This window comes from Trachemys scripta, chromosome 8 (genome assembly GCF_013100865.1).
Source record: "Trachemys scripta elegans isolate TJP31775 chromosome 8, CAS_Tse_1.0, whole genome shotgun sequence".
Lineage (NCBI taxonomy): Eukaryota > Metazoa > Chordata > Testudines > Emydidae > Trachemys > Trachemys scripta.
The window spans coordinates 89,172,370-89,199,022 of record NC_048305.1 but is presented as its reverse complement, the minus strand read 5'-3'; the positions used below and the strand labels follow the sequence as shown (position 1 = coordinate 89,199,022).

The following is a 26,653-nucleotide window of genomic DNA, read 5'->3' as shown; positions in this document are numbered from 1 at the left end:
CATCTGGTGCTAGAAGTTGGAGATGGAAGGGCTAGTCAGATTCACAGGCTGGGGTTAGTGTAGGATTGTCCCCTACAACATATGCTTCAGGCAATTTGAAAGTGAAATTGGATCTGGAAGACCATGCAAGCAAACCTACCGGCAACAGTAAGAACACAAGGCCAGGGGACCCAGAGGGGGCATTTAGATTTCTGTGCTGTATTTAGCCTATCAAGGCTCACATCTGTTATAGGAGTACTCTGTATGCATATTACAGCTGTGGGATTTCAGAAACTGGTCCAGTTGCATACCAGAAGAATCCATGAGCTTTCCAAAGGTTTTGTGAAAAGGATGAGAGCATGAGCCAGGACCCAGAATAGCCAGTAGCCTAGTGGTCAGGGCACTGTCCTGGGATGGTGGAAATCCAGGCTCAGATCCCTGCTCTTCCTGATTTAGAGCAGGGACTTGAACTTGGTTCTCCCATATCCCAAATGGGGTACAGAGTCAGTCTCTCTCTCTCTCTCTTACTGAATGCTTAATTATTTATACCAAGTGGAACAGCTCCAGCAGGAGAAGCAGAGACCCAACCCAGAACAGCCGGTAGCCTGGAAGGCAGGACATTCGCCTTCACTGTGGGAGAATGGCAGAGTAGGGACACACACTTGGCTTGCCCACATCAGAGGCGAGTTCTCTCACCCTCAGCTTACTGGCTATTCTGGGGTCTCATTCTCTGGATTTGATCAGAAATTCCTGGGCCTGAGAAACCTTCCTGATGACAGTTTAATCCAAATGGATACGCTCCCACCAAAAGTGTCCGTTTCGACAAAACATTTCCAATGAAGAACCCTTTTACTGAAAAGTTCCTGAATACATACGGTACCAGTAGATGCACTCAAGAATATGCTGAATAATTTCTGGGTTTTGTAGGCCAAATAGAACTTCTTGTGCACTGAAAATGGCTTCCTCTAGATTTTAAAGTGATGTAAAATGCAATCAGTTTCATGCCCCATACCTATCCTTTGCCAATTTTTGTGGTTTTACAGTCACCTTTCCTATTCAAAAAAGGGTTTCTCTGTCCTGCTGCTGTGTGTAAGAACCACACAAGCAGGAGAAATAGACTATGGGGGGAGAGGGGGAAGAGAGAGGAGAGGAGGGAAGTCAACAAAAAACAAGTATCAGAGGGGTAGCCGTGTTAGTCTGAATCTGTAAAAAGCAACAGAGGGTCCTGTGGCACCTTTGAGACTAACAGAAGTATTGGGAGCATAAGCTTTCGTGGGTAAGAACCTCACTTCTTCAGATGCAAGGCAAAACCAACAAAAAACAAACAAACCAAACCACACAGTATTCTTAGATGTTCCATACCAGACTAAGTAAAACAATTGCTCAGACATGACTAATTAAATTGGTACTCTTTAACCATCCCGGCTTTTCTGGACTACTTCACCTCTGCAGTGTCAATAACATGTCTGAGTGTTTGTGCCCTAATCTTCAGAGAATGGAAGCAAATGCAAACTGCATCAGTTTCTAATGCAACCTAGCCAGCAGTTTACAACAAACAGCCATAAGAGGCATTTTAATTGGTCTTTGTTTTTAAAATGTTAATTGCAGACATCTGTTAGATAAATGACGGCCTGTGATAAACTAAGTGTAAAAACTTTGTTCCCCAGTTAGCACCGTCTCCCATTAAGCCACCCATTGTCATGCAACATGCTCTCCTTAGTCTTTTTAGCTGGATAAATGGATATTCTCAGCTCCTTTCGCATCTGTCACTCTTGTTAAATATATGCTCCCAGTTTATTTTTCATATACAAATAGTCTTTATTTTTAATGGTTTGATGCCTCATTTAGGTATTCTACCTAATCCATTATCCCGGTTTTCCATTTAATCCTCATCCATAAATAAAGTCATGGGGCCCCTTTTATTGCACTATAAATACAACAGTAACATTTTCTCGTCAAGAAAGCGTTCCCCATTGTTGGCAGTGTATAGAGTGAAGAGTGATTGTTAGGAGTGTTATGGGCACCAGCTTAATACTGTTTCATCAGCAAAGTACAGAAGTTACAAAGGAGGTTTGATTACAGTGATGGTTTTTGGCAACCTCTAATTTCACATTCCATCACAGGCAGAGGTGCAGCTGGGCCTCGCCCTGCCTTTTTTGAGCACCCAGGATTCCCACTGAAGACAAGGGAAGTCTGGGTGCATAAGAAATGCAGGGTTGGGTTCCTATATTGAATGTGGGCCAGATGTAGGGTACCCCAGATGCCTTCAACTCATTGTAGTGGTGCATTAGTGTACAGCTAATTTTGTAAACAAAGTCACACTACGAATGTGGTGAACTGCACCTAGAATTGTGACAAAACTCAAGGTCCATTGGATCGAGACAGACAAGTAAAATGTACAAAGCCTGCTACTGCTCAAGTAATGGCTACTGCTCAAGGCCTAAGGGTATGTCTACACTACAGGAATACTCTGAATTTATATAATTCGAATTTTGGAAACAGATTGTATAAAGTTGAATGTATGCGGCCACACTAAGCACATTAATTCGGCGGTGTGCATCCATGTACCAGGGCTAGCGTCGATTTCCAGAGCGTTGCACTGTGGGTAGTTATCCCATAGCTATCTCATAGTTCCTGCAGTCTCCCCCACCCATTGGAATTCTGGGTTGAGATCCCAGTGCCTGATGGGGCAAAAAACATTGTCGCAGGTGGTTCTGGGTACAGCTTCACCCCTCCCTTCATGAAAGCAACAGCAGACAACCATTTCACGTCTTTTTTCCTGGGTGAACACTGCAGACTCCATACTACGGCAAGCATGGAGCCCGCTCAGCTCAAGACGGCAATCATGAACATTGTAAACACCTCATGCATTCTCATGGGGTTTATGCTGAGCCAGGACCAGAAAAATGAGGAGAGGAGGCGGCAGCGCAGCGACAAGAGTGATGAGGACATGGACAAGAACACAGAATTCTCTCAAACCGCGGGCCCCGGTGCTTTGGAGATCATGTTGTTAATGGGGCAGGTTCTATCTGTGGAACGCTGATTCTGGGCCCGGGAAACAAGCACAGAGTGGTGGGACTGTATAGTGTTGTGGGTGTGAGACTATTCCCAGTGGCTGCGAAACTTTCGCATGCATAAGGGCACTTTCATGGAACTTTGTGACTTGCTTTCCCCTGCCCTGAAGCGCCGGAATACCAAGATAAGAGCAGCCCTCACAGTTGAGAAGCGAGTGGCGATAGCCCCAAGGAAGCTTGCAACGCCAGACAGCTACCGGTCAGTCGGGAATCAATTTGGAGTGGGCAAATCTACTGTGGGGGCTGCTGTGATGCAAGTAGCCAAAGCAAACACTGAGCTGCTGCTACGAAAGGTAGTGACTCTGGGAAATGTACAGGTCATAGTGGATGGCTTTGCTGCAATGGGATTCCCTAACTGGGGTGGGGCGATAGATGGAACCCATATCCCAATCTTGGCACTGGAGCACCAGGGTACCCAGTACATAAACCGCAAGGGGTACTTTTCAATAGTGCTGCAAGCACTTGTGGATCACAAGGGATGTTTCACCAACATCAACGTGGGATGGCCGGGAAGGGTTCATGATGCTCGCATCTTCAGGAACACTAATCTGTTTAAACGGCTGCAGCAAGGGACTTACTTCCCGGACCAGAAAATAACCATTGGGGATGTTGAAATGCCAATAGTTATTCTTGGGGACCCAGCCTACCCCTTAATGCCATGGCTCATGAAGCCATACACAGGCAGCCTGGACAGGAGTCAGGAGCTGTTCAACTACAGGCTAAGCAAGTGCAGAATGGTGGTAGAATGTGCATTTGGCCGTTTAAAAGGTTGCTGGCGATCGTTACTGACTCACTCAGACCTCAGCCAAACCAATATCCCCATTGTTATTGCTGCTTGCTGTGTGCTCCACAATCTCTGTGGAAGTAAGGGGGAGACCTTTATGGCAGGGTGGGAGGCTGAGGCAAATCGCCTGGCTGCTGATTATGCACAGCCAGACACCAGGGCGATTAGAAGAGCACACCAGGAAGCGCTGCGCATCAGAGAAGCTTTGAAAACCAGTTTCATGACTGGCCAGGCTACAGTGTGAAATGTCTGTTTGTTTCTCCTTCATGAAAACCCGCCCCCTTTATTGACTCATTCTCTGTAAGGAACCCACCCTCCCTCTTCCCCTCAGCTTGCTTTCAAAGGAAATAAAGTCACTATCGTTTAAAAATCATTTATTCTTCATTAATTGATTATAAAAAGAGGGAGAGAATCCGGGTGGGGTTTGGGAGGAGGATTGGCGGGAAGGAAAAGGCCACTAAAGAAAGGTTTAAAAAAAAAAAAAAAAAGAGACAGCCTTTTGCTTGGGCTGTCCACTGGGGTGGAACGGGAGGGTGTACGGCGCCTCCTCCTCCCCCCCGCCCATGTTCTTACACATCTGGGTGAGGAGGCTATGGAACATGGTGAGAGGGGTTATACAGGGGCTGTAGTGGCACTCTGTTATCCTGCTGCCATTCCTGAAGCTTCAGACGCCAGAGCATATCTGTTTGCTCACGCAGCAGCCCCAGCGTTGCATCCTCCTCTGATTTTCCTGCTGCCACCTCTCATCTCGAACGTCTCTCCTCTCCTCACGTTGGTCCCTCCTGTCCTCACGTTCACTGGCTTCTTTCCTATACTTTGAAACGGTGTCCTTCCACTCATTCATATGAGCTCTTTCACTGCGGGTGGATTCCATGATTTCCGCGAACATCTCATCTCGCGTCTTCTTTTTCCGACGCCTTATCTGAGATAGCCTTGAGGATGGAGGAGGGAGGCTTGAAAAGTTTGCAGCTGCGGGAAGGAGGGAAAAAAGAATTTTTTAAAAAGATACATTTTGCAGAACAATGCTTATACTCTTTCATGGTGACCAACACTATTCACATTACATAGCACATGTGATTTCTGTGCAAGGTCACATTTTGCCTCTTAATATTGAATGCCTGTGGCTTTGCTGCTAGAGATCACAGACGCAGATCCGGGCAACAGAATTCGGCTTGCATCCGGCCATGGCAGGCCATTGTCTTTCGGCTTCTGCGCCCTCCTTTCCCACATACCATGCAAAGCCTGTTGAGTGCTGCAGTTTTCCTGTTAACCTTCAGCAGCAGAAAACAAACTAACCCCCACCCCATCCAATTCTCTGGATGATCGCTTTACCCCTCCCCCCACCGCGTGGCTGGTGTCAGGGAAGATCCCTGCTAGCCAAACGCGAAAAGCTCAGGGCCAATTCCTGCCCCCCCCCCCCCCCCCGCCCTGCGCTTGGCTAACTGCAGGGAAGGATTTCTTTTCAGCCACAGGCAAACAGCCCAGTAGGAACAGCCACCTCTGTCCCCTTAATTAAGTTCCCGTATTTCAACCAGGTTACCATGAGCGATATCACTCTCCTGAGGATTACACAGCGAGATAAACAACGGATGTTGCTTGAATGCCAGCAAACACTGGGACCATACGCTGCCAGGCTTTGTCATGCAATGATCCCAGATTACTTGCTGCAAGCATGGTGTGCTCAAGTGTCCTACCATGGAGGATGGAATAAGGCTGCACTACCCAGAAACCTTGTTGCAAGACTTTTGGAATACCTCCAGGAGAGCTTCATGGAGATGTCCCTGGAGGATTTCCGCTCCATCCCCAGACACGTTAACAGACTTTTCCAGTAGCTGTACTGGCCGCGAATGCATCCTAAGTCCTCAGGGCAAAGTAATCATTAAAACACGCTTGTTTTTAAACATTTTATATTTTAAAAGGTAAAAACTCACCTGAGGTCCCTTCCATGGGGTCATGGTCTTGGATACTGGCTTGGGAGGGTTGGAGAGAACGGAGTGCTGTGTGCTCTCTGCAAGCTCGTCCTCCTCCTCCTCCTCTTCCCCATCTGCAGAATCCTCAGGTGTAGTTGATGAGATTACCCCCGCCTCGGAATCCACGGTCAGAGATGGGGTAGTGGTGGCAGCAGCCCCCCCCCCCAGAACTGCATGCAGCTCGGTGTAGAAGTGACATGTCCGTGGCTCTGACCTGGAGTGACCGTTTGCCTCCTTTGTTTTTTTGATAGGCTTGTCTGAGCTCCTTGACTTTCACGCGGCACTGATCTGAGTCCCTATTGTGGCCTCTGTCCATCATGCCCTTGGAGATTTTTTCAAAAGTTTTGGCATTTTGTCTTTTCGAATGAAGTTCTGCTAGCACTGAATCCTCTTCCCATATAGCGATCAGATCCAGTACCTCCCGTACGGTCTATGCTGGTGCTCTTTTTCGATTATCGACCTACATGTTACCTGTGCTGATGAGCTATCTGATCACCTGTGCTCTCCACCCTGGGCAAACAGGAAATAAAATTCAAATGTTCGCGGGGCTTTTCTTGTCTACCTGGCCAGTGCATCCGAGTTCAGATTGCTGTCCAGAGCGGTCACAATGGTGCACTGTGGGATAGCTCCCGGAGGCCAATACCATCGAATTGCGGCCACACTAACCCTAATTCAAAAATGACAATATCGATTTTGGCGCTACTCCGCTCGTCAGGGTGGAGTACAGAAATAGATTTCAAGAGCCCTTTGTTTTGAAATAAATGGCTTTGTTGTGTGAACGGGTGCAGGGTTAATTAGATTTAACGCTGCTAAATCCGAATTAAAGTAATTGTGTAGACCAGGCCTAAGTGTAAACAAGACTCCAGCTCCTTTCCAGGTGCTTCCAGAAGCACAAGTCTCGCAGCACAGTTCATGCTTTCTGTTATTTTGCCAGTATTGAACAAACTATGGTCTTATGTCTGAAGCTATGTTAACTTTTAAAATGCTACAGTAGCACAACTCCAGTTCCACCACTGCACTGCTCTAGCACTACAGGGTAGACCCTCACTACAGCGATGGGACTGGGTTCTCCAGTTGCTGTAGTTAATCCACCTCCCTGAGAGATAGTAGCGAGACTGACAGAAGAAATCTTCCAGTGACCCAGCTACAATGGGGGTTAGGTTGGCTTAACTACATCTCAGGGGTGTGATTTTTTTGCACCCTTGAGAGATGTAGCTATGCCGATGAAAGTTTCCAGCATAAACCAGTCCTAACTGACACCATGCCCTGAAGTACCCTAAGAAAGCACAGCAGTTTGTACCCTGGTGCTAGTCATTCCTATATAGTCTGTTAATTAGGATGGTGTTAAAAGTACTTTATCTTGTTCTGTTGAATAAAGCTGGCAGCATGTACTTGGAAAGCTCTGCAGGTTTGCTAGCTTTTTTAAAGTGGTCAGAGCAGCACGCTTGTTCATGCTCCGTGCTGTTTGATGGCATAGGAAGGGTTCAGAACAGTGTATGCGAGACTGAAATCATATAATATGAGCATGGTGTCTCTCTGGGTTTGGAAATGCGCCCCCGCAGCACAATCACTGTAGCAGCCAAGTGCCTCCTACAAGGGCAACTGCTAATGGCACCTCAGGCTTCATTTTCTGCTAGCAAGGAGCAGGCTTGGGAGTGTTTGGGGACATTAGTATGAAAGGGAGGGTACTATTGCAAGAAAGCCTAATCGGGGGGGAGGAGGTTTGGTTTTAGCTCTGAACACTTTCTGACCAAGGGAACTCACTCTTCCCGACAGTTTCCTAGTTCTCAAAAAACAATGTCATAGCATGCCAATAAATCAATCAATCTCACCTTGTAGCTCAAGCAGTGGGTAATGGTCTCCCATAAGTTTAACTGTCAGTTCAAGTTATTTCATTTAATACGTTAGCTTTCCCTTCACAGAATACCCCTGGGCAGATGTACATGCCAAACTAGTTAGGAAAGTCAGTTTGAAGTACAAGGAAACAGAAGGGGGATTCCAGTTAGCTGTAGGGTCCAACGCCAAATACCTGTGATATGGAGACCAGCCTCTCTTCAGTTCCCATTGACTTCAAAAAGCACTGGATCTGGCCTGGCGTAAGCAAGACCTAAGTTACTTTGATAACGTAACTGCTTCTAATGTGAGGGATTAAAGAGAGAATGAGGTCAGCCATTGAAGTACTGTTTTTCAGCACTTCAAATGTGAGGGGTAGCCGTGTTAGTCTGAATCTGTAAAAAGCAACAGAGGGTCCCTGTGGCACCTTTAAGACTAACATTTGAAGTGACAAGTTGCTTACATTAGCCATCTTGCCTCATAACGAGTTATGCAAAAGAATTCCAGCTTCTAAAAAAAAAAAATTTTTTGCATTTTCATAATAAATGCAATGATTATTTAAAAAAAAAAAATTCTAAAGGTCAAAAAGATCACCAAGAACTAGATCAGTGGCTTGGTGGGAAATTCAGGTCTCCAGTAAAGCGCAGTTCTGCCCCACTGGTCTATCCACTGTAGTTCAGCAGATAAACCATAAAAAGACACCCAAAAAAGGCTACAATTTCTTCTCACTCAATGAACCAACAACAAACCCACAATATTGTATATTTTATTTAAATTAACAAAACTACATTTTTTTCCAGGTTGCTGAAAGCATTTTGTAAAAAGTGAACATACAACAAACAATTTAATAAGACCCAGGGGCTGTTTCTGGTACGCAAGTGGCACTTAGTTTAGCAAATATAAAAAAAGATATCTACACCGTAACAGATGTTAGTGTTGGACACACAAGATTTGGTTTTAAAGCTGCAATGACTCTTTCGTAAATCAATCTTTACAACATGCAATGTTACACTACGCTATAAAAGAAATCAGGATGAATTTATTCTAGGTATATAGATATTACATAAAAACTAAAGTTAAAGTAACATTAAGGTTGCAGAGTCAAGCTCTCAAAAGTTGTGAAATGCTAGAATTGAGGTTGGAAGAGCAACTCAACTCTGCCCCCTTGGGGATATATGTTTTATGTTACAGTCTTTAATTATATGCTTATCTATATTTTTCTCCAGAGGACCCCGGCCTCATTGTGTGAGCATATATTTATTCAATATCTTCTTTTATTCTCCTCAATGTGGATCCAGGCTTTATTTGACAAAACCCATCCAAACTCTGCTCTGGATACAAAATTAATAATTTCCTCCTAGTGCTCTCTGAGTGCTTCAAACACTAATACATGGATCTTCACACACACACACACACACACACACACACACACACACACACACACACGGCATTTACCCATTTACAGATGGGGAACTGAGGCACAGAAATTATGGCCAAAATTGTCAAAGTGTCCATTAATTTTTGGTACCAAATTTGAGAAGCCCAGAGCCTTGTTTTTAAGAGATTTAGCATTTTCACAGCACTTAATCTATGCTCCAAGCGTAACACCACTTGACTTCAGTTGGAGCACTTAGCAGTTCTGCAAATTTGGTCCTTGGTACCTCAAGGTGAGCAGCCAGAAAATGAAACACCCACATTTAGTGATGGGGATGCTACAGCCAGTAGCATCCTTCACTACACATCCCTGATTTATCCCCACAGCTGGTCCAACTTCTGCACTGGATAAGGCAGAGGGGGCCTATGGGGAGCAGGAAATAGTGCGAGATCATTAATTAAAAACTACATCATAATGTGTATGCAGAAGAGGGTCATATTAAGGTTACACAGGCAAGCTTAATACTGGCATTTCCTAACTTCCGAGTGTTTGACTTTGCAACCTTAGCACTACTGTAGTTTATGGTGTGTGATTTCCCAGGCTTTAAAAAAGGCCAACTGAAAAATGATTGTGCCCCCCCTCTGCCCATGGCAGCTGGGAGCTGCAGGATGACCATATTTCCCAGAGAGAAAACGGGAAACCCCAGCCACTCGCCTGAGGCGTCCCCTTCTCACCATGCAAGGCGGTCGCCTGTTGCTGGAACCTTAAGGAGGGCCCGCTCAGGAGTCTATTACCTGTTGCTGGAACCATCCAGGGGGCCCCTGTCACTGGAACCCTGCCAGGGCCCCACTGGCTGTCAGCGCCAGAGTCCTGCAGCCCATGGGGCTGAAGCGGAGAATGTCACAGAGGTCTCCAAAAGTCATGGATTCTATGACTTTGTGACCTCAGTGACAAAAACATAGCCTTATGCATGAGCCGATTTGGAACCTTTAGCTTCGTAGCACAAACCTCTATTACTTGAGCAACTGATAGCATTAGACTCATCCTCTGCATGGACCAAGCTCTAGAGGGGGAATGACAAACTTTGCCAGGAGTTTCAAAAGATATTTGCTGACAGCAGGAAGAAGACACTCAGGAATCCATTCCATGCACTCTAGTGGGCACAGACCCTTGTGCCCATCTCTCTCAGCCTCTCCCCTTCTGCCCCAGTCCCCTCTAACCTATGCCTGTCTTAGTTTTCCTCTCTCCCTCACCACAGCTCTAGCGCCTTCTCCTAATCTCCCTGCCCAGCCAGTCAGTCCCTCTCCCCCACACCTCCAATCCACATGAATCCTACTCCACTCCCTCTCCCTCCAGGTCTGGATCATCCTCTCTGCATTTGAGATCAGGCTGTTTCCTCCTCCACACTGCCTGGGCATTAGCAGGGAGAGCACAGGACTTAATACCGTGTGCAGCACTACAGCATCCCGCAGCAACCAAAAGCAGCAATTGCTGGGAAAGTCCTGCTCAACTGTTGAGTCCCCAAAGAGTCTAAAAACTGGTCAGGAAGTTTGGCCAAGTTACGAGACACTGAAAAATATTGGTTCTCACATGCTCAGTGCAGATTTGGCAGCTAAGTTCTCCAGACATTCCATCTCTGAGTGTGCTCCATGCTAGTGCTGCAGTCTTTGAGCAGGAGTTGCCCTGCAATTGCTCCTCCCAGCTACTGCAGGATCCTGTGGCACTGAGCACAGGAACAGAGGGAGACAGTCTCTCCTGTGTCCTCAATGCTCCCTCTCCTGACACCCAGGCATCATGGATGAGAAGGAGCCATCACTGGAATGCAGAGGAATGAGAAATGGAGGAAGGAGGGGTGGGGAGGGAAGGGGTTTCAGGAGCCCAATGGGAGTGGGGCAGATAGGAGGATACGGGAAAGTTGGGGGACACAAGGGCAGAAAGGTTATAACCACTAGAGTATATTCCCCTCCAGGACTTGGAAAAGAATCCAGGAGTTCAGAGTTCCTACATTCCTCTATCTGCAAATAGCTGTGAAACCCACTAGTAAAGTGTGCATCTCTTCCCCCTTTAGTGCCTAGTCCACACACAAGGTAACAGCCTACTACTGCTGCCAGTCACTGTTAGCTTAAGTGGCAGAGGTCTGTGCTACAGGTCTAAAGGTTTGAACCCTGCCAGGGAAGGGGCACACTGAAGGAGGTATCAATATGGTTAGATACAGAATATAATTTTGCATTTTCTGTGTGTTTATGAGGAAATTACACACAAAAGATGACAAAATACTAAATACCTCCTCTTAAGTGATACCTCCACTGTCCATTTTGTGCCTTGAATGAGGCAGAGGTCCTGTGTAAAACCCCCAGTAATTAAAGACTATCATCCTGCATACACACAAGGAGCCAAATTAAAGGTTCTGCAGGCAACATTAATCCTGGCTTTTAACTCTTGAATGTTTCACTTTGCACCCTTAGTGTTCGTTTAGCGTGTCTGTAAAATATAAAATACATATCCTGCCCTCCCCCAGAGATAGCTACACCATATTAAAGAGAGTTTACAAAGGTTCTATTTTAGTGCCACCGCTCAGTGAACACACTATAAATACTGGGCATTTGTAGAGTGAGTTACTTCGGATGTCTCCTCAAGGAGGACGTGGTCTCAATCTGTGTATTGTACTTCATTGTGTTTGTCCCAAGTGAGGTGTTCCAGGAGTTACTCCTGAGCCTCCTTGCGAGCCAGCTTGTAAACCTCGGTTGGCCCGTCCACATGGGTGATGGTGGTGGTGAGCTGAAGCTCCTCCCCACTACTTACTCCCAGGTCACCTGAAATACAAAGCTATGTTTCAGTGTGATGCACAAAGGAGGACCCGGGAACTAGAGAGTGATTGCCATTCAATTTCTCCAGAGTTTGGGTCTTGGAAACAATAAGCTTTTCTAAAACGGAGGACTAAGAAGGGTTTCCATGATTCCTTCAATTCATTTGAAGAGAAGAATGTTCCTTTGCAGTGGTTTCAGTCCAAACAAACACTGTTACATGAGCTAATGCTGGAGAGCCACTGTGCTACTGAAAGATATTCCAAGGGAAACCAACTGTAAACTCAGTAAACAAAAAACTATTTAGTTCCATTCCTCAGTCTTGTCTTTCACTTCCTCCACCACAGCTACACAATGCAGTCCCCAGACTATTTCAAGTTAGTATTGATATGCAATTAAGAGCCACACCAAAGCCCAGTTTACCATTTGATTGATCTTCACCATAATTCTTGTGTGATGGAGCATATAGGAACATAAGAGCGAAGACGTAGAGGTTCCACATCCCATAGATGCCTGTGAAGAAGGCACTGTTCCCCTGTACTGTGAAGTCCCCCCATTTCCAATGGCCTTCAGTCACCTGTCCACAAGAAAGCAGAGATTCAACAGGGACAGATAAGTAAGGAGAATCCTTCTACGATGAAGTAGTACATGTTTCTAAGAGCAGATACAGAGAATTCTGAAATTAGACAGAATGAAGCAGATGGACAATTCATGTCCAGACAGCAAACACATGGAAGTAAAAAGTCTATACTAACAAGTCTCTTCCCCTGCCACTAATCTAGGATTGGCACATGCAACAAGATTCGTATTAGAAACTTTATTCATCTTTGGGTTTTTTTAAAAACTAACAAAATTTATCTCAGAACATTCAAGTTAGATCATTCCAGTCATACAAGATTATAGCGAGAGGAGAATTATAATCTAGCAGTACCTGGGAGACTGGCTACGTCTGGAAACTTTAGAGGGTCTATAAATAAACCTTTTATAGAAGAAAACAGCATGAATAATGCAAAGAGCTAATGGCATTCAGCACGTCTCACTGCTTCTGTCTTACAGCAGAGACCTATGGCTGATAGCATTAGCTCCAGATATAAAGAAAGACAGGAGACTCTATGGAGAGTTAAGAAAACAGTCATTTAATATCAATATTTTGAAAACAATGAAATGCATGAGCTATGCACCTTAAGACTGCCTTCCATTTTAAAAGCCAAATTAACAAGTCATTTGGAGCCATAGCCTACCATTGACTTTAAAGCAGAATTCCCTACAGAAAATGTGGAGCTCTGCTTTAAAGAAAAAGACAGTGGCAGAACATAGCCTTTAGACAAACAAAAATACCAAACTTGATGAAAGTAACTGGACAAAATGATTTGCCAGATTTGAGGTAGAACTTCAAGCCAATTGCTTCAACTGAACAGATTTTTAGATCAGAGTCATTTTACCATGCCAATCAGACTATGGCATTGTTTTCCATAAGCAAAGGGAACACAGATGCTAGATTCTCTAATATAGTATGTCTGAGAGTACTTCTATGCACGACTCAGCAGAAGTGCTTACAAGTAAAATTGGCAAGAAAATAAAATCCCTCCCTGTGAAAAATTTCACCTTTTTGAAAGTTTTCATCACAAGCAGAAATGAAACATCCAAAATTTCTCACAGGAAAGGATTTCAAGAAAAACTTCATTTTGCTTCTCTCAAAACTGAATCTTCCAGCTGCCCATCTCATCAATTTTGCTTTCTGCCTGCAATGAAGCTGACCCACTCCTCCCAATTCCTGCAACCAAAGAACTGGGCCTGTCAGTTGCCCCCACCCCAGTGAGTAGCTGGGGAGCGGTCTTTTCAGTTTCTCCCCTGTGCTCCCAGCAAAACTGAAATTGTCCTACAACTGACATTTTCCTTAGGAAAAGGAGTATTACTCTTTAGAAAATTCGGACGAAAAAGTTTCAGAACAGTTCTACATTCAAAGTAGAAAAGAGTTTGACTATTAACTTATAAAGGTGTATCCACTGTATTTCTGCAACTAAAGCCTACATACAACTACGATTGCCACCTTATATCTGAGGCCAATAAAACATCTTAACACTGGAAAGTCATTTTGGGAGGCTGTAGTCCTGGGAACTGGTCAGGAGAGTGAAGGGGCTTATTCTCAGAGGAATACTGTGGGGTAGACCTTCAAGAGGGTGCATGGGGTTTTATCTGTGCAACTTAAAACAAGCCCAATACACTATATTTTTATTATAATTGTATATCCACATATCTATCTATAGGCTAAATCCAAAGTTCAGAGGGAAGAGACATACATACCTTCCTCACGCCCAAAAAACTGTTAAGAGCATTTAAGATTGCAAAAATCAAACACTCAAAAGTTAAATACCAGAATCTAAAAAACCCCACCCAGACAAGTTCATGGAGGATAGGTCCATCAATGGCTATTAGACAGGATGGGCAGAGATGGTGTTCCTAGACTGTTGGGCAGAAGCTAGGAATGGGCAATACGGGGTGAATCACTTGATTACCTGTTCTGTTCGTTCCCTCTGGGGCACCTGGCATTGGCCACTGTCGGAAGACAGGATACTATACTAGATGGACCTTTGGTCCAACCCAGTATGGCTGTTCTTGTGTTCTTAGAATTAAGGTTGCCTATGCAACCTCAATTCAGTCCCCTTGTGAACATGCATTATGACAGTCTATAGTTGCATACTCACATATTAGAGATTTTCCAAAGAAAAAGGTCACCAGAATTTTTTTTAACACATGGACAAACCACCCTCCCCACCCCTTCATATTGCAAATGGTTAACCTATTTTGGCTGAAATGTAAGGGGGGGAGGAGGGGAAAGAGGGAAAAAAGCTATCCTGAGGCAGACACTCAGTATGAAAAATTTCAGCCCAAACAGTTTAAGTTTGGCAAAGTCAAACAACTGAAAACAGGGTCTTATAATGGGAAATATCAGGCAGCCTTAACAATAAGAGGATACCAGCCCTGCCTACAGTCTATGCATTCCTGTGTCCTCTGAACTAGGATATAGCCAATATCTTGGCTACTTAGGAATTTGGATACTGCACTCTATCATACCAAGTTTGGTTTCAGCACACTCACCTGACTGACAATAAAGAAGATGATCGTCATCGCTGCACAGGCCAGAGTGATGAGCATCAAGAACTTGAACCTAAAAATTAGCCCCTATTGAGAGAGAGAGAGAGAGAGAGAGAACACACGACACTGGTCACTGTAACAGAACAGACAATCCCTTTTCAATTTTTAGCTTCTACAAGATGGAAGTTGGAAAAAAGATTGGTCCAAAACTACAAAACCCACAACCACCCACTTGCTTCTTTGTCCCGCCCTAGTGACAGCCGATATTCTCTGTTCCCCACACATCTGCATTCCTCCCAGTTACATTGAATGGGGTGTAGAGATCTTGACTGCTACTGCTTTCCATCATGTTTGCTTCTGTAAAATTAAACTCATTTACTCAGAGCTAATGGGAAGGAGGCACTTGAGTTTAAGCAAAAAGGTTTCATTAAATTAACATCACATTTGATAGTCTGTGGCTTCCTTGCTAAATCAGATATGCTTTCTTTCTAGAACATATCTGTGATGAAGGTTTGCTAGGTTATACCAGGAATGATCTACTTTACAAATGTTTTCTGTTTCTGTAAGTGTAATGAGTTTGTGAGGAGGATGCAAACTTTCCCAATCTAATTTCCTGTGGCCGAGAATTTAAGGTGACTAAATGAATGTTAGACTATAGATTAAGGACAACCAACAAATGACATAAGACCTTCAAACCATGTGACTTTATCACAGACTGTTTGCTTTTTTTAAATCTGTTTTAAATTTAACAAAGATTGATTTTAGTTGTGTTAGTTTGGAATCATACTGACTCAGGCATCTTGGAGGAGTGTGGACATTTTACAAGTTAGTTTGTGCAGCAGGTGGGCTGAGGGTGGCAAGACTGAAGTCCTCAGGGAAAGGACTGTCTTTTTGTTAAGTGTTTGCACAGTGCCGAGAGCAGTGGAGCCCTAAGCTCTCCTGTAACACAAATCCATAATCCCTGTGCCGTACTTTTAACTCAAGAAAAGAGATGAAAGAAGAGCTAAGACTTCAGGGAAACGTCTGCAAAAATACAGATTCTTTTATTGGAACAAGTAATGTCTTTTAATGAGGCACAAACGACCTGATTAGACATGGAGTTTGACTCATCAGAACATTTTCTACCAAAGTTTTATGGACACACAAATCTTTATCACCAAGAAAACAGGCATTCTTGGTTTGACTGCAACTCTATCAGGGCTCTGCAACAGCAATTAAAGAGGAATGAGTACAGCTCTGACCAGAGACAAACGTGGTCTAAGGAGAGGATGGCAAGCCAGAAACTCCTGATTTTTAATCCTGTTCCGATGCAAACTGTCAAGTGGTTTGGGCAAGTCACATGAGTACCCTGCATCATTTTCCTCATCTGTAATAATAATGCTTTACATCAGTAAATCTCAAAAGGTTTTACCACCGGGCCACACCACTCTGAAGATTAAAACAGAGCTGATTGGGAGTAAATGCCTACGAGTACGTTGTGCGGGTTAGTGTTTGTAAAGCACTTTGAAGATTGAAAGCATTAGTAGAGGCTAAACATCAGAATGAAGAAAAGTTTATTGCGTTTTTGTGAGCTGACATTAGGATGGTTTTGGCAGCATGAGAAAGCGGTTTTCTAAATTATGTAAAAAGCTAATAAGGGTGGATACAGTTTTTCTGGTAGATCACCAGTCGCCTTTTTGGAATACTAAAGCAATGAGCGCATGCACATGACAACTTTAATCCAACAAGGGTTTTCTAACCTCATAATGAAGCCTGCGAGCCTTGCTCATTGCTGGGAGGCTGGATTGTTTCCCACTAATGTTTCTGAACACTTGAAACACCATGAAACACAAAAACAGGAAGTAGAGGCAAAGGCAGATTCCTGCCACTATAATAAATGCCATCTGAGTAGTAAAGTTAAAGGGAACAACTACTTGACAAAGCAGGAGATTGAAGAAAATATTATTCAGGTAATTAGAACTTTACAAAAGCAAACTAATTATCGCAATAATCCTAATTCAGGCTTCCAGTGTGTATTAAATAGAAGCTTCCGTCTGAGTGAGGGTGTATGCTTCATGGTCCCTTCCCCCAGCTCAGTCCCAGAGCCAATGCTCCAGTTGTTCCCCAAGCACTTAACATGGTGTTAACGAGGATAAAATATTAAAACTCCTGCAGGCTAAAAAAGGCTAAGCTGGAATTGTCACTTCTGCTCTGCTGGTACAAAGAGACGAGGCTTAGCAGAGAAGACGAGAAGTAATAACCAACCAACATGTGATCTTGGCGACTCCTGCAAGAGGACTGGGATGCTGGGGAAGTGAAACTAAATCACATTACCTTATCTGAGCCTGGTAATAAAAATTAAATACAGCTGAAAGCACTTCCAGCGTGACCAGGCAAATTTAAAAAGCAATTTGTATAAATGCTGTAGGACCACGCTGCCAAGTGTCAGTGATGAAGTGAACTGCCCCAGAGAAAAAACTGCTCTAGTTCAGGCCAGGAGAGGGAATAGCGTAAAGGGTGCAATTTAGACAGGGTTCAGAGAGGATAAGATTCTTTTCTAGAATCACTAATACCCAAACCCTAACTCAAGATGTGCCATTTCCTAGACTTTCTGCAGCTTGAGGCAGATGCTCATTTTTCTAATCACTTCCCTTATCTCAATACTAATCTCAAAATTAATTCTTGCAGCAAAATCTACATGCTGCACTAATATTTTTAGAAGTGTCCCCTATAGAGCCATAAAGTTGTTCATTCAAAGGATACTCTGGATCCTCCACTATATTTGAGTCAGAAACCAATTTCCCAGTCCCATTTTACTAAAGTGAACAGCTTTTCATCAGGTTCAATAAGTAGTTACTAAAAACATATTTCTCACTCCAAAAACCTAATACAAAATAAATGCTACTGCACAAACACAGATAGAAGGATACAGCCAGCTCCGTGCCAACATCTGTGGTCCAGATACTGTAGAATGGATTTTTCAGTTGTACCCCTCTAAACAAACAAATAAAAAAAAAAAAAAAAGAGAATTCAGGGCAAACAGAATGTGTGTGCAAAGAGTCAAAAATACCGTAAAATACACATTCCTATACATCTAACTTAACAGTTTGGAAAAATGAGTCATGTTATGTTGTAATTTGGGAGTGTGTTTGGAGGTGGGTGGGGAGACTTCAGTTTACATTCCAGTGGACATGTAATCTTACAAAAAACTGTTCCAACACAACTTCACAGTAGTATAAAAGCCAAAGGAAAAGCCTTCTTGTCTCTTTGCAAGAAAAATGGTGAAGCAAATGGTTGGACAGTTGCTATCAGCATTGGGGCAGACTGTACCTTGCTTGTCCAAAGTGACTTGCATCAGCTATGCAAGTGATAGCATTTTTAAAATAGGTATTGTTTATGGTGTCAAGCACACTAGCTGAGAAGGAATTCTCGTCACTTGCACAGTATTAAACCTCCTTTTCAACTATGCAGAATTATAAAGACTCCACATTGCTTCAAAAAAAAGTGTTCATTGGAAATGTATAGGATACACGTAATAAAAATCTTCCATGTAAATGTTAAGACCGGAAAAAGGGATGAAACTTTCATATACAAGAGACTGGACTAACTTTTATGTCTTGATTCACATACCAATGAAGTGATACTGTAAAGAATTGTATTTTAGCCCACAATGGGTACAGAGCTGGATAAAATCCTCATTTTAAACACACATGGTCTACTGCATTTTCATCCTGAAACTCACTCACTGTTCCAGTGCAGCTTTCTGAGATTGCTCAATATACCATTTGAACTACAAGTCAAAAACATTTTTTTGTCCTGTGACAGGTAATATTTCCACACGTTGTGAACTTATATGGCTAGGCAGGCAAAGAGCTACCTTTTATCTCTTTCTCTCACTTTCAGTCAGTCATTTTCCAGTAAAAAGTCTACTTTTAAGTAATGTAATCTGACCTGGAAGGGAAGACTTAAATTGGGGAAATTGCTACTGGGATGTCTAAGAGATTGACCACTGGGCTTGGAGGAAATTGAGTTATAAGGGGGCTAATTACTTGAATACTTAGTCTGAGGAAAAGGGACTTGCCATTCCCTTCCCCAAAAGAGCACAGAAAGGTGGCTGGTGCATACCAGTGTTGGCAGGGGGAGACCCAAATGGCCTGAAAAGTGTTAAGTCTTTGTACCAACTTTTCAATCCTTGTCTCAATAAAGCTATTAGAAAAAGGCAAACCAACATGGACCCAGTGTAAAGATCAATTGTATCCAAATAATTGCCCCTGTAAGAAGAGGACAGAGCACAATTGTATTAGCACTACAGAGCGTAAGAGGGGGGGGGAAAAAAAAAAAAAAAAAAAAAAAAAAAGTGTCTCCGTTACCTCTCGCACATGTCAAAGATGAAAAGGCAGAAGGCACCAACAGCTATGGGCCCAACCTGTTTCCAGTACCCAGAAAGATGATTTCGTTCATTTTGATCCTAATGAATCAAGCCATGGAAAAAGAAAGTTAATTTATGAAGGGGGGGGGGAGTGGGTGCATAATTCAGTCAGTGAGATTGATAGCAAAGAACATTCTTAAGTCAAGAAAGAGGTTACTTACTAGGTGCTGTTTTGAGTCACCTCTGTGTATTTCCATGGTGGGATATGGCATCCCAGATTTTGAGCTACATAACTTCATTGGGAAGCCAGGTACATTGGGGATACATGAAAAGCTTGGGAGGGAGACATCATTGCCCTCCCCAGAGGTGGGCAAGCTATTGCCCTGCAGATCACTGCCATTCCAGAACTGCTCCACCCCCTGCCCTGAGCCCCCTGCCACACCCCAACCCCCTGCTGAGTCCCCTTGTACACCCCACACCCCTCCTGCACCCCAACCCCCTGCCCTGAGCCCCCTGCCACACCCCAACTCCCTGCCAAGTCTCCATGTACACCCCACACCCCAACCCCTTGCCCTGAGCCTTCCACACACCGCACTCCAACTCCCTGCCACAGCCCTACATTCATGGCCCTGCATACAATTTCCCCACCCCAGTGTGGCCCTCAGGCCAAAAAGTTCACCCACCCCTGCCCTACCCTAGGTATGGGAATGTAGTCCCCCCCCCCCCCCCCCCCCCCCCCAACTGCCTCTGTTCATTCTCCAAAGCCACACAGTACTGATGTCAGACCTCTGTGTAGAGGGAAAGGTGGGCAAGTAGTGGGAACGCACAGAGGTGACTCCCAAAGAAGAGTTACTGATAAGTAACCTCTAAGCTTTGAGGGCATCTGTACACTTCTATTTGTGGGAGATTAGCAAGCAGTGTGTCCATCCGGAGGAAAGCAGGTGAAGAGTTCTGCTAAACTTAGGGCTTGTCTATGCGGTACATTAACAAGCAGTAGGGAACTTTAAGTGCCCGCCAGCAGCGTCCCCACACAGGCCAGTTAGTGTGACACATGCTGGTGTGATCTAGAATTTACAGCCCACTGGGGTGGGCTAAAGCACCATGTAGCCAAGCCCATAGATTAATACTGTTCTGCCAGTCTGGCATTGGAGCATTATGCTATTTCCAAGGAAGAGATCTGATGAAAAATGTGCACAACACTCCCAGTTGTTGCTTTGCAAATATCCAGTATCCACCAGGGGAGCTTGTCTAAGGCAACCACTGATGCTGCAATTGCTCTTGGGGAGAGGGTTTGTAAAACCAGGAGATGCTCGTTTCCTAGCTAAGATATATACATCTAAACCAGTGGGACAGTCTGGCTGGTAACTTTCTCCCTAGCATTTATTCCTATATGCTACGAACAATTTATTGGATTTCTAAAGGGAACGAGATACTCTTTACTCTATAGTCACACTCACCATCATATGCTCGCCACAAAAGATTATCCAAAATGACAGAAGCATGGCATAGAAGATTCCTTGTCGAATATCTCCAAAGAGCAACATCCAAGTCCAGTCAAATCCAATGGAAAACCACTCCACTGGGATATTTATGAACGTCATGGAGATCCCAAGAGCAAAGATGACCCTGGAGAAGCAGACAGAACAGAATCTCTTTCCATTTCAAAGAAAGGACCAAGAGGACTAGGCCAAAGGAGCTCAAACTTCATGAAGAAGTAGAGGTTTCCTCCTTTTTGCCACGATACCTTCCTGTTCATCCACCCGCATAGCAGTCCTGTTATCCTGCCTCCACAGAGACACTGTTAATGAAGGGGGACTCAGTAACTAGCAAGAAATGTATCCATTTCAAACAAAGCCCATGTTCAGGAGTCAAAATGGAAACCCAGTTGCTGTTTTCAAAGGACTGGTTGGGCAGTCAAATTCTTACGGTGCTAATCCTACACATGCACCCACAGTCAGAGGAGACCCTGATGCAGCAGCCTAGCATATTTCTGCCATATTAGGAGATAGGGATCAGAATTTGGGGAACTGACCCAGAGGGTACAGACACTGTCTGCTACACAGCCCTGCAGGGGCTTCCCGTGGACCACCAAAAAGTTTTAGGAGGCAAATTCTGTGGCTCCATGATTGCTGTGAGAGAATGGCAGAAGGGTCTAGTCACGCACACATAGGAGGAATGTATCAGCTATGCAGACTATTGCAGAACAAAGACTGCAACAGAGGTTCAAGAACAGCTGTTGCCACATTGGCTTGGCTAAGAGTGGGGAAGGAAGGAAGGAAAATGGAGCCACAGGGTTGGCAATCTAGCACATGGCTAGTTTACCCAGGCTTTGCATGAGGCATACATTTTGGCCTAAATCTTACAAGTTGTCTGGATCACAGTGAGTTACTCCTCTACTCACTTTTCCAGCAGGACAGGAGCGCGTGTCATCATCGTGATCCGTCTCCAATACCAAACCATGATGATGAAGATGCTGGGCGTGAGGAAGGTTTTCATTGCGAACCACACCTTTGTAAAACCTCCATTTTGATGGATACTCTGAGGAGACAAGTTTAAACATGGGGGAGCTGTACAATATTTCACTTTCCTCATTTACAGACAAGATCAGATTTGCATTATCCTGTTATAGTCACAGGGCCTGACAGAAACTGCAATAGTCTAAACTACAACCACTTTAATATTAAAGAGCATTGCTTGTGAAATGCACAGCTGAACTGTTGGAAAAAATGGAAAGAGCTGTACACCGCTGTGTAATGGGTGTCCTGACCATTCAGTCCAAGTCGAATTTTTAGGACTCCTGATAACTAATGCAAATATTCCACCACTTCAATTTCCAAATAACCAGAAATTGATAAAAACAGATTCTTTTATAACTGGTGTTTGATAGGTATATTTTTGCATACAATTTAAACAAAATTAATTTATTCTAACATGAAAATTAGTCAACTTAATATTAAATGCAGAATGAGGACATACATGATGGTAACCCTGATAAATACTCAGAGCTAATAGGCAAATTGATCATTGCTCCAGAAATAGCGCCGCTCAAAAGCCAAAAACAGTGAGAGGAGAGGGACTAGTTCTACTGCATTAAATGGTGGTAAACAGGAGAACTATTTAGGCTCTCAGCACCTTGGACAAAATTATTTAAGACTGAAATGAGGCAGAGACAAGGACAGTTAACACATTTAAATTAAAATCAAAAGGTGACACGATTAAAGGGGTTTCCTCTTCAAGTGCTATCATTCCAGATCTCTTATTTCCTCTCATCCCTTATTTTAAGTTCTATGCCTAAAGTGACCATGTGATAGGAGGCATATTTTCCAGTTAAAATTAAACTCTGATCCAAAGCCAGACTGTATGCAATAGAAAAATGTTAGTCAGGCATAATAAAATTGCCTGCTTCTGGAGTCAGTCAAGGAAGCAATTACCAGTAGACCAGAATAGCAGTGAATTATCCCACTAGTGTAGTCAGCATGGTGGGAAAGAGGGATAATAGCTAGAGAATAGTAATAGAAGAGATCCAGTGGGAAAAGGGGCTGCATTGACGATGAGAATCATACAAGTTTACTGACCTTAAACAATAATGTCGTCATTATATTCTTACTAGGGAATAGAGCAATTGGCAATTGTGGTTTTTTACAGAACAGCAAAACTCCTTCCCATTTGTCTATCAGTCATGGGTTACTTTACCACAGCAAAATCATAAACCCAATAAACAGTTGGATTTTACAAATATCTTCACACCTTTGACACAGCAGTGAATCTCCATTAAACACCTACTCTAGAGATGGGAGCCCAGAGTAAAGATAGAAATGAGACATGCACACTTACCACCAGGCGAACATCCTTTATTTCCCCAATTCCCACATTAATTAGTTTCCTTTCATTCACAGGGAGCCGAATGTTGAGGAGGTAGAATTTGTGAGCCACAGTTCCAATTTCCATGAAATGGAGTGCATCACAGTCATAGTGTCGGCCTTCATGCTCTATGGTCTAGCGGAATAGTGGAGAGAGGGAAAATGCAAAGGGGTCAGCTTTGATCACTTCTATTTGGACTTCAAAGATGATAAATCGATAGTTGAAAAGTAGTAACTAGTCCTTCCAGGGACTCTAATTTGGAGATTTACAGCACAGACTTCTTGTTTCATCACATCAACCTTTCCCCTTTTAGGGAACCAGGAAGTAAGTACTAATAAATATAAAAAGAAAGCAAATCCACATGGAGAAGCAGTTCAATTTATATTTTCAGAGAAAACTGGTTGATACATAGTGATGAGAACATATCTGAGCCCTTTTCTTCCTGAACGGTGACAATTTGCCTCAATACTATAGCTTTTGCCAGTTTTAATCCGTGGCCAAAAAGAAGTTCATGGGTGTCACTATGTTATATGCTATGGCTACTCAGAACTTCCTGTGGTAGCAAGGGTAGGTTACAAATATGCTTCGTCTGGCTTTTCCAAATAGAATTAAAGGAGACTCTCAGTTAGCAGAACATGGCCAGACACATGGTTGAACAGTTCCAGTTCCATCCAGTAGAGCTTAGTGGTGCACATTAATGCTGCAATTAACTGGCTAGTTTAGTCAGTAATATTGGTACTGTTAAATTATTCCAATTGTTTCACAGCACAGATCACTACAATCCAATCAAGTGTACTTAGGCATGTTCATTTTTAAAGTTATTTTATTCTGTAGCAGTTTTAGAATGTAAGTCATGCATTTTTAATGTTCAATTTTCACACAGAATGACTTATAAATAAGTACCGGTAGTGAAGAGAGTAAGTTAGAGAAATTTGATTTAGACCCCTAGATGTAAAGTCTGTAATTGATATTTAATGCATTAAGCATTTAGACAAAAAAAAAGGAAGCAGGAAGTAGTTATGCAGCATCTAATATTCAAATATCAGATGCCAAGCAGGGATAATAGGTCTGTAATCAATTAACCAGCATTGTTTGTCAAACTGCCAGCAAAACCCTATTAATAGATCAATTGCTGCTTAATATTTATCAGGGTAGATTGATTTAAAAAACTATGCTTTTCACTTGGTCACTTAAATCAGGCTTAAAATAACTGATTTTAATCAACCCTCTCCATTTGTACTTCAGTTAATTTTCTAAAGAAAGGTACATTTTCATTGGTTGATATAGCCATTAAAACATGTTTATTTACAATTAGAGCCTTTACATTAGACTGATACTTTTTTGCTACCTAGGAGGATAAACAAAGGTATATAGTTATAGTGTAAGCACTTATATAGGTTGATATTTTCAGATTTTTAGTATGTTAGAAAATGGTGAAGGATATATTCCTTATTTACTTGGACAATTAAAGTTGTACTCGTGTGCTGAGCTGCATTAGGATGGCTATTGGAGTTTCATTAAAACTGCACAAAAATCTTTTATTAAACAAAACAACCTTAAATGTTTTGGATACATAATCTTCTCTTATCATAAGATGTTTCACATTTACAACTAAATGATTTATTAAAGGAACAGAGGGATTAGCTGCAGTAAGTGAATCAAAACTATTTCAGGTGAGCCTGGGAAAGTGTCTTGAGCTTAACTTCCTACTCACCTGAGGGGCTGCTCTATACTTGAAAGTTAGGTCAACCTAGATGCATTGCTTAGGGGTGTGTAAAAGTCACACCTGAGAGACAGAGTTAAAATGACTAAGCCACACATTGTAGACAGCACTTCAGATGACCTAGCTCCTACCTTTCAGGGTATGTCTTCACTACCGGCTGGATCGGCAGGCAGGGAATCGATCCAGTGGGGGCGGGGGAGATTTATCACGTCTAGTCTAGATGCGATAAATCAATCCTGAGCGCTCTCCCATCGACTTCTGTACTCCAGCTCGGTGAGAGACGCAGGCAGAATTGACGGGTGAGCAGCAGCAGTCGACTTACTGTGGTGAAGACACCACAGTAAGTCGATCTAAGTACATCGCTTTCCGCTATGTTATTTACATAGCTGAAGTTGCTTAACTTAGATCGATCCCCCCCACCCCATGTAGACCAGGCCTCAGAGGTGGATTTACTTCAGCAACAGAACCCTCCCTTCTGTCACTGTAGTGTCTCCACTGCCACCGTACAGTGTTTCTAGTGTAGACATACCTACCCTCGGTCTCATTTTCGAGAGACTGTTTTCAAAGTTTTTCAAACTTAACTACGAGATCAGATCCCCTCTCGTGTTTTTATTCACAGCCTGGAAGAGAGACAAGTTTTCCTATTTTAACTCCCAATTGATTTTTCAACCTCACATGAATTAGTTCACATGAAGAAAATACTCTGTGCCTGCAGAAGAGGCTATTGCGGCCAAAAGCTGGTTTAGAACTTCAACGAACTATGGTTCCAAGTGCTTGGCTAGTGATTTAAATCAGTTAAGTGGTGTGACTTTCTTTAAAAGATCAGCAGCAAACATTCACTGCTTGAATGGCTCATCTCTAGCCCTTCAATTTATTATGGGTGGCATGACCGATGGGTGAATATTTAGACGCCTGTCATAGTAATATGATCTTCAGCAGTTAGGCATCTATCCTGATACTCTGGTTCAGAATATTTGCAAGAAAATTAAGGGGAGTAAGAGCTTAATCCATCCGCTTCTTTACTGCCTGAAAACAGCATCAGCAATACAGCAGCACTTTTTTATTTCCATAGCCTTGGGAAAACCGCAGAAACTGAATATACTGAATTCTACCGCTTACATTTTCCCTTACGTTCGACGTTGCCTACTTTGGCTGTGATAGTTCCATCTATTTTGCCATGCTTTTCTTCATAACTTGTCATCGGAATGGGCCAGTTCTTAACAAACAGCTCCAGACAGCCAACCAACGAAATCATGCATCTTGGGGGAGAATTAGTTTGCATCCTCCTGCTCTCTTCAGTGAAGTTGAGACAAAGTGGTTGTTATGGAAGTACCTTGTAATTTCAACATGATTTTCCTTTATTCCTAGATTTGTACTTGGCTAAAAGATGCCTCAAATGAGCACTGTACCCATATGCCAAGTTTCAGGTTCCCTTTGCTATCTTATCTTTGCAATGTTTGCAGCACTGACTGTGACAAAGCTACACACTTGAATTTTTGTTCATCTTGTTACAGCTTCATAAGAAACTAGATGGGCTCATTGAATGATCCTGATGAGAGGATATACGATGGTGTCTCCTGGAATCAGAGGCCAGGTCCCAATGCCTGCAATGACTTTGCCTTGTGCACAATAACACAGCCCCAGAGTCCTCCACAGGATCACGCCCTTAAAACAGTACATGATCTGTTTGTGCCACATTTATAAAAAACTACCTCGAAAGTTAGAATTGGGAAAAATATCCTTCATTTAGAAAAGAAGACTAACTCAGTTTTAGATGGAGGCTCCATCAGGGATTCAGCATATTTA

General features: G+C 43.2%; 1 protein-coding gene across 1 annotated transcript in view; it reads right to left on the bottom strand.

The window, feature by feature from the left end:
- Window positions 1-8,390: 8,390 nt before the first annotated feature.
- Window positions 8,391-26,653, bottom strand: part of WLS (Wnt ligand secretion mediator) — a 62,244-nt gene continuing 43,981 nt past the window's right edge. Inside the window, exons 4-12 of the mRNA XM_034778923.1 lie at window positions 23,098-23,259; window positions 21,665-21,801; window positions 20,721-20,889; window positions 19,265-19,362; window positions 17,825-17,888; window positions 16,655-16,798; window positions 14,919-15,002; window positions 12,243-12,396; window positions 8,391-11,828 (exon numbers count right to left, since the gene is read on the bottom strand). Coding sequence (XP_034634814.1) covers window positions 11,719-11,828; window positions 12,243-12,396; window positions 14,919-15,002; window positions 16,655-16,798; window positions 17,825-17,888; window positions 19,265-19,362; window positions 20,721-20,889; window positions 21,665-21,801; window positions 23,098-23,259 — 1,122 coding nt within the window. The 3' untranslated portion in view covers window positions 8,391-11,718. The remainder of the gene's footprint in view (window positions 11,829-12,242; window positions 12,397-14,918; window positions 15,003-16,654; window positions 16,799-17,824; window positions 17,889-19,264; window positions 19,363-20,720; window positions 20,890-21,664; window positions 21,802-23,097; window positions 23,260-26,653) is intronic.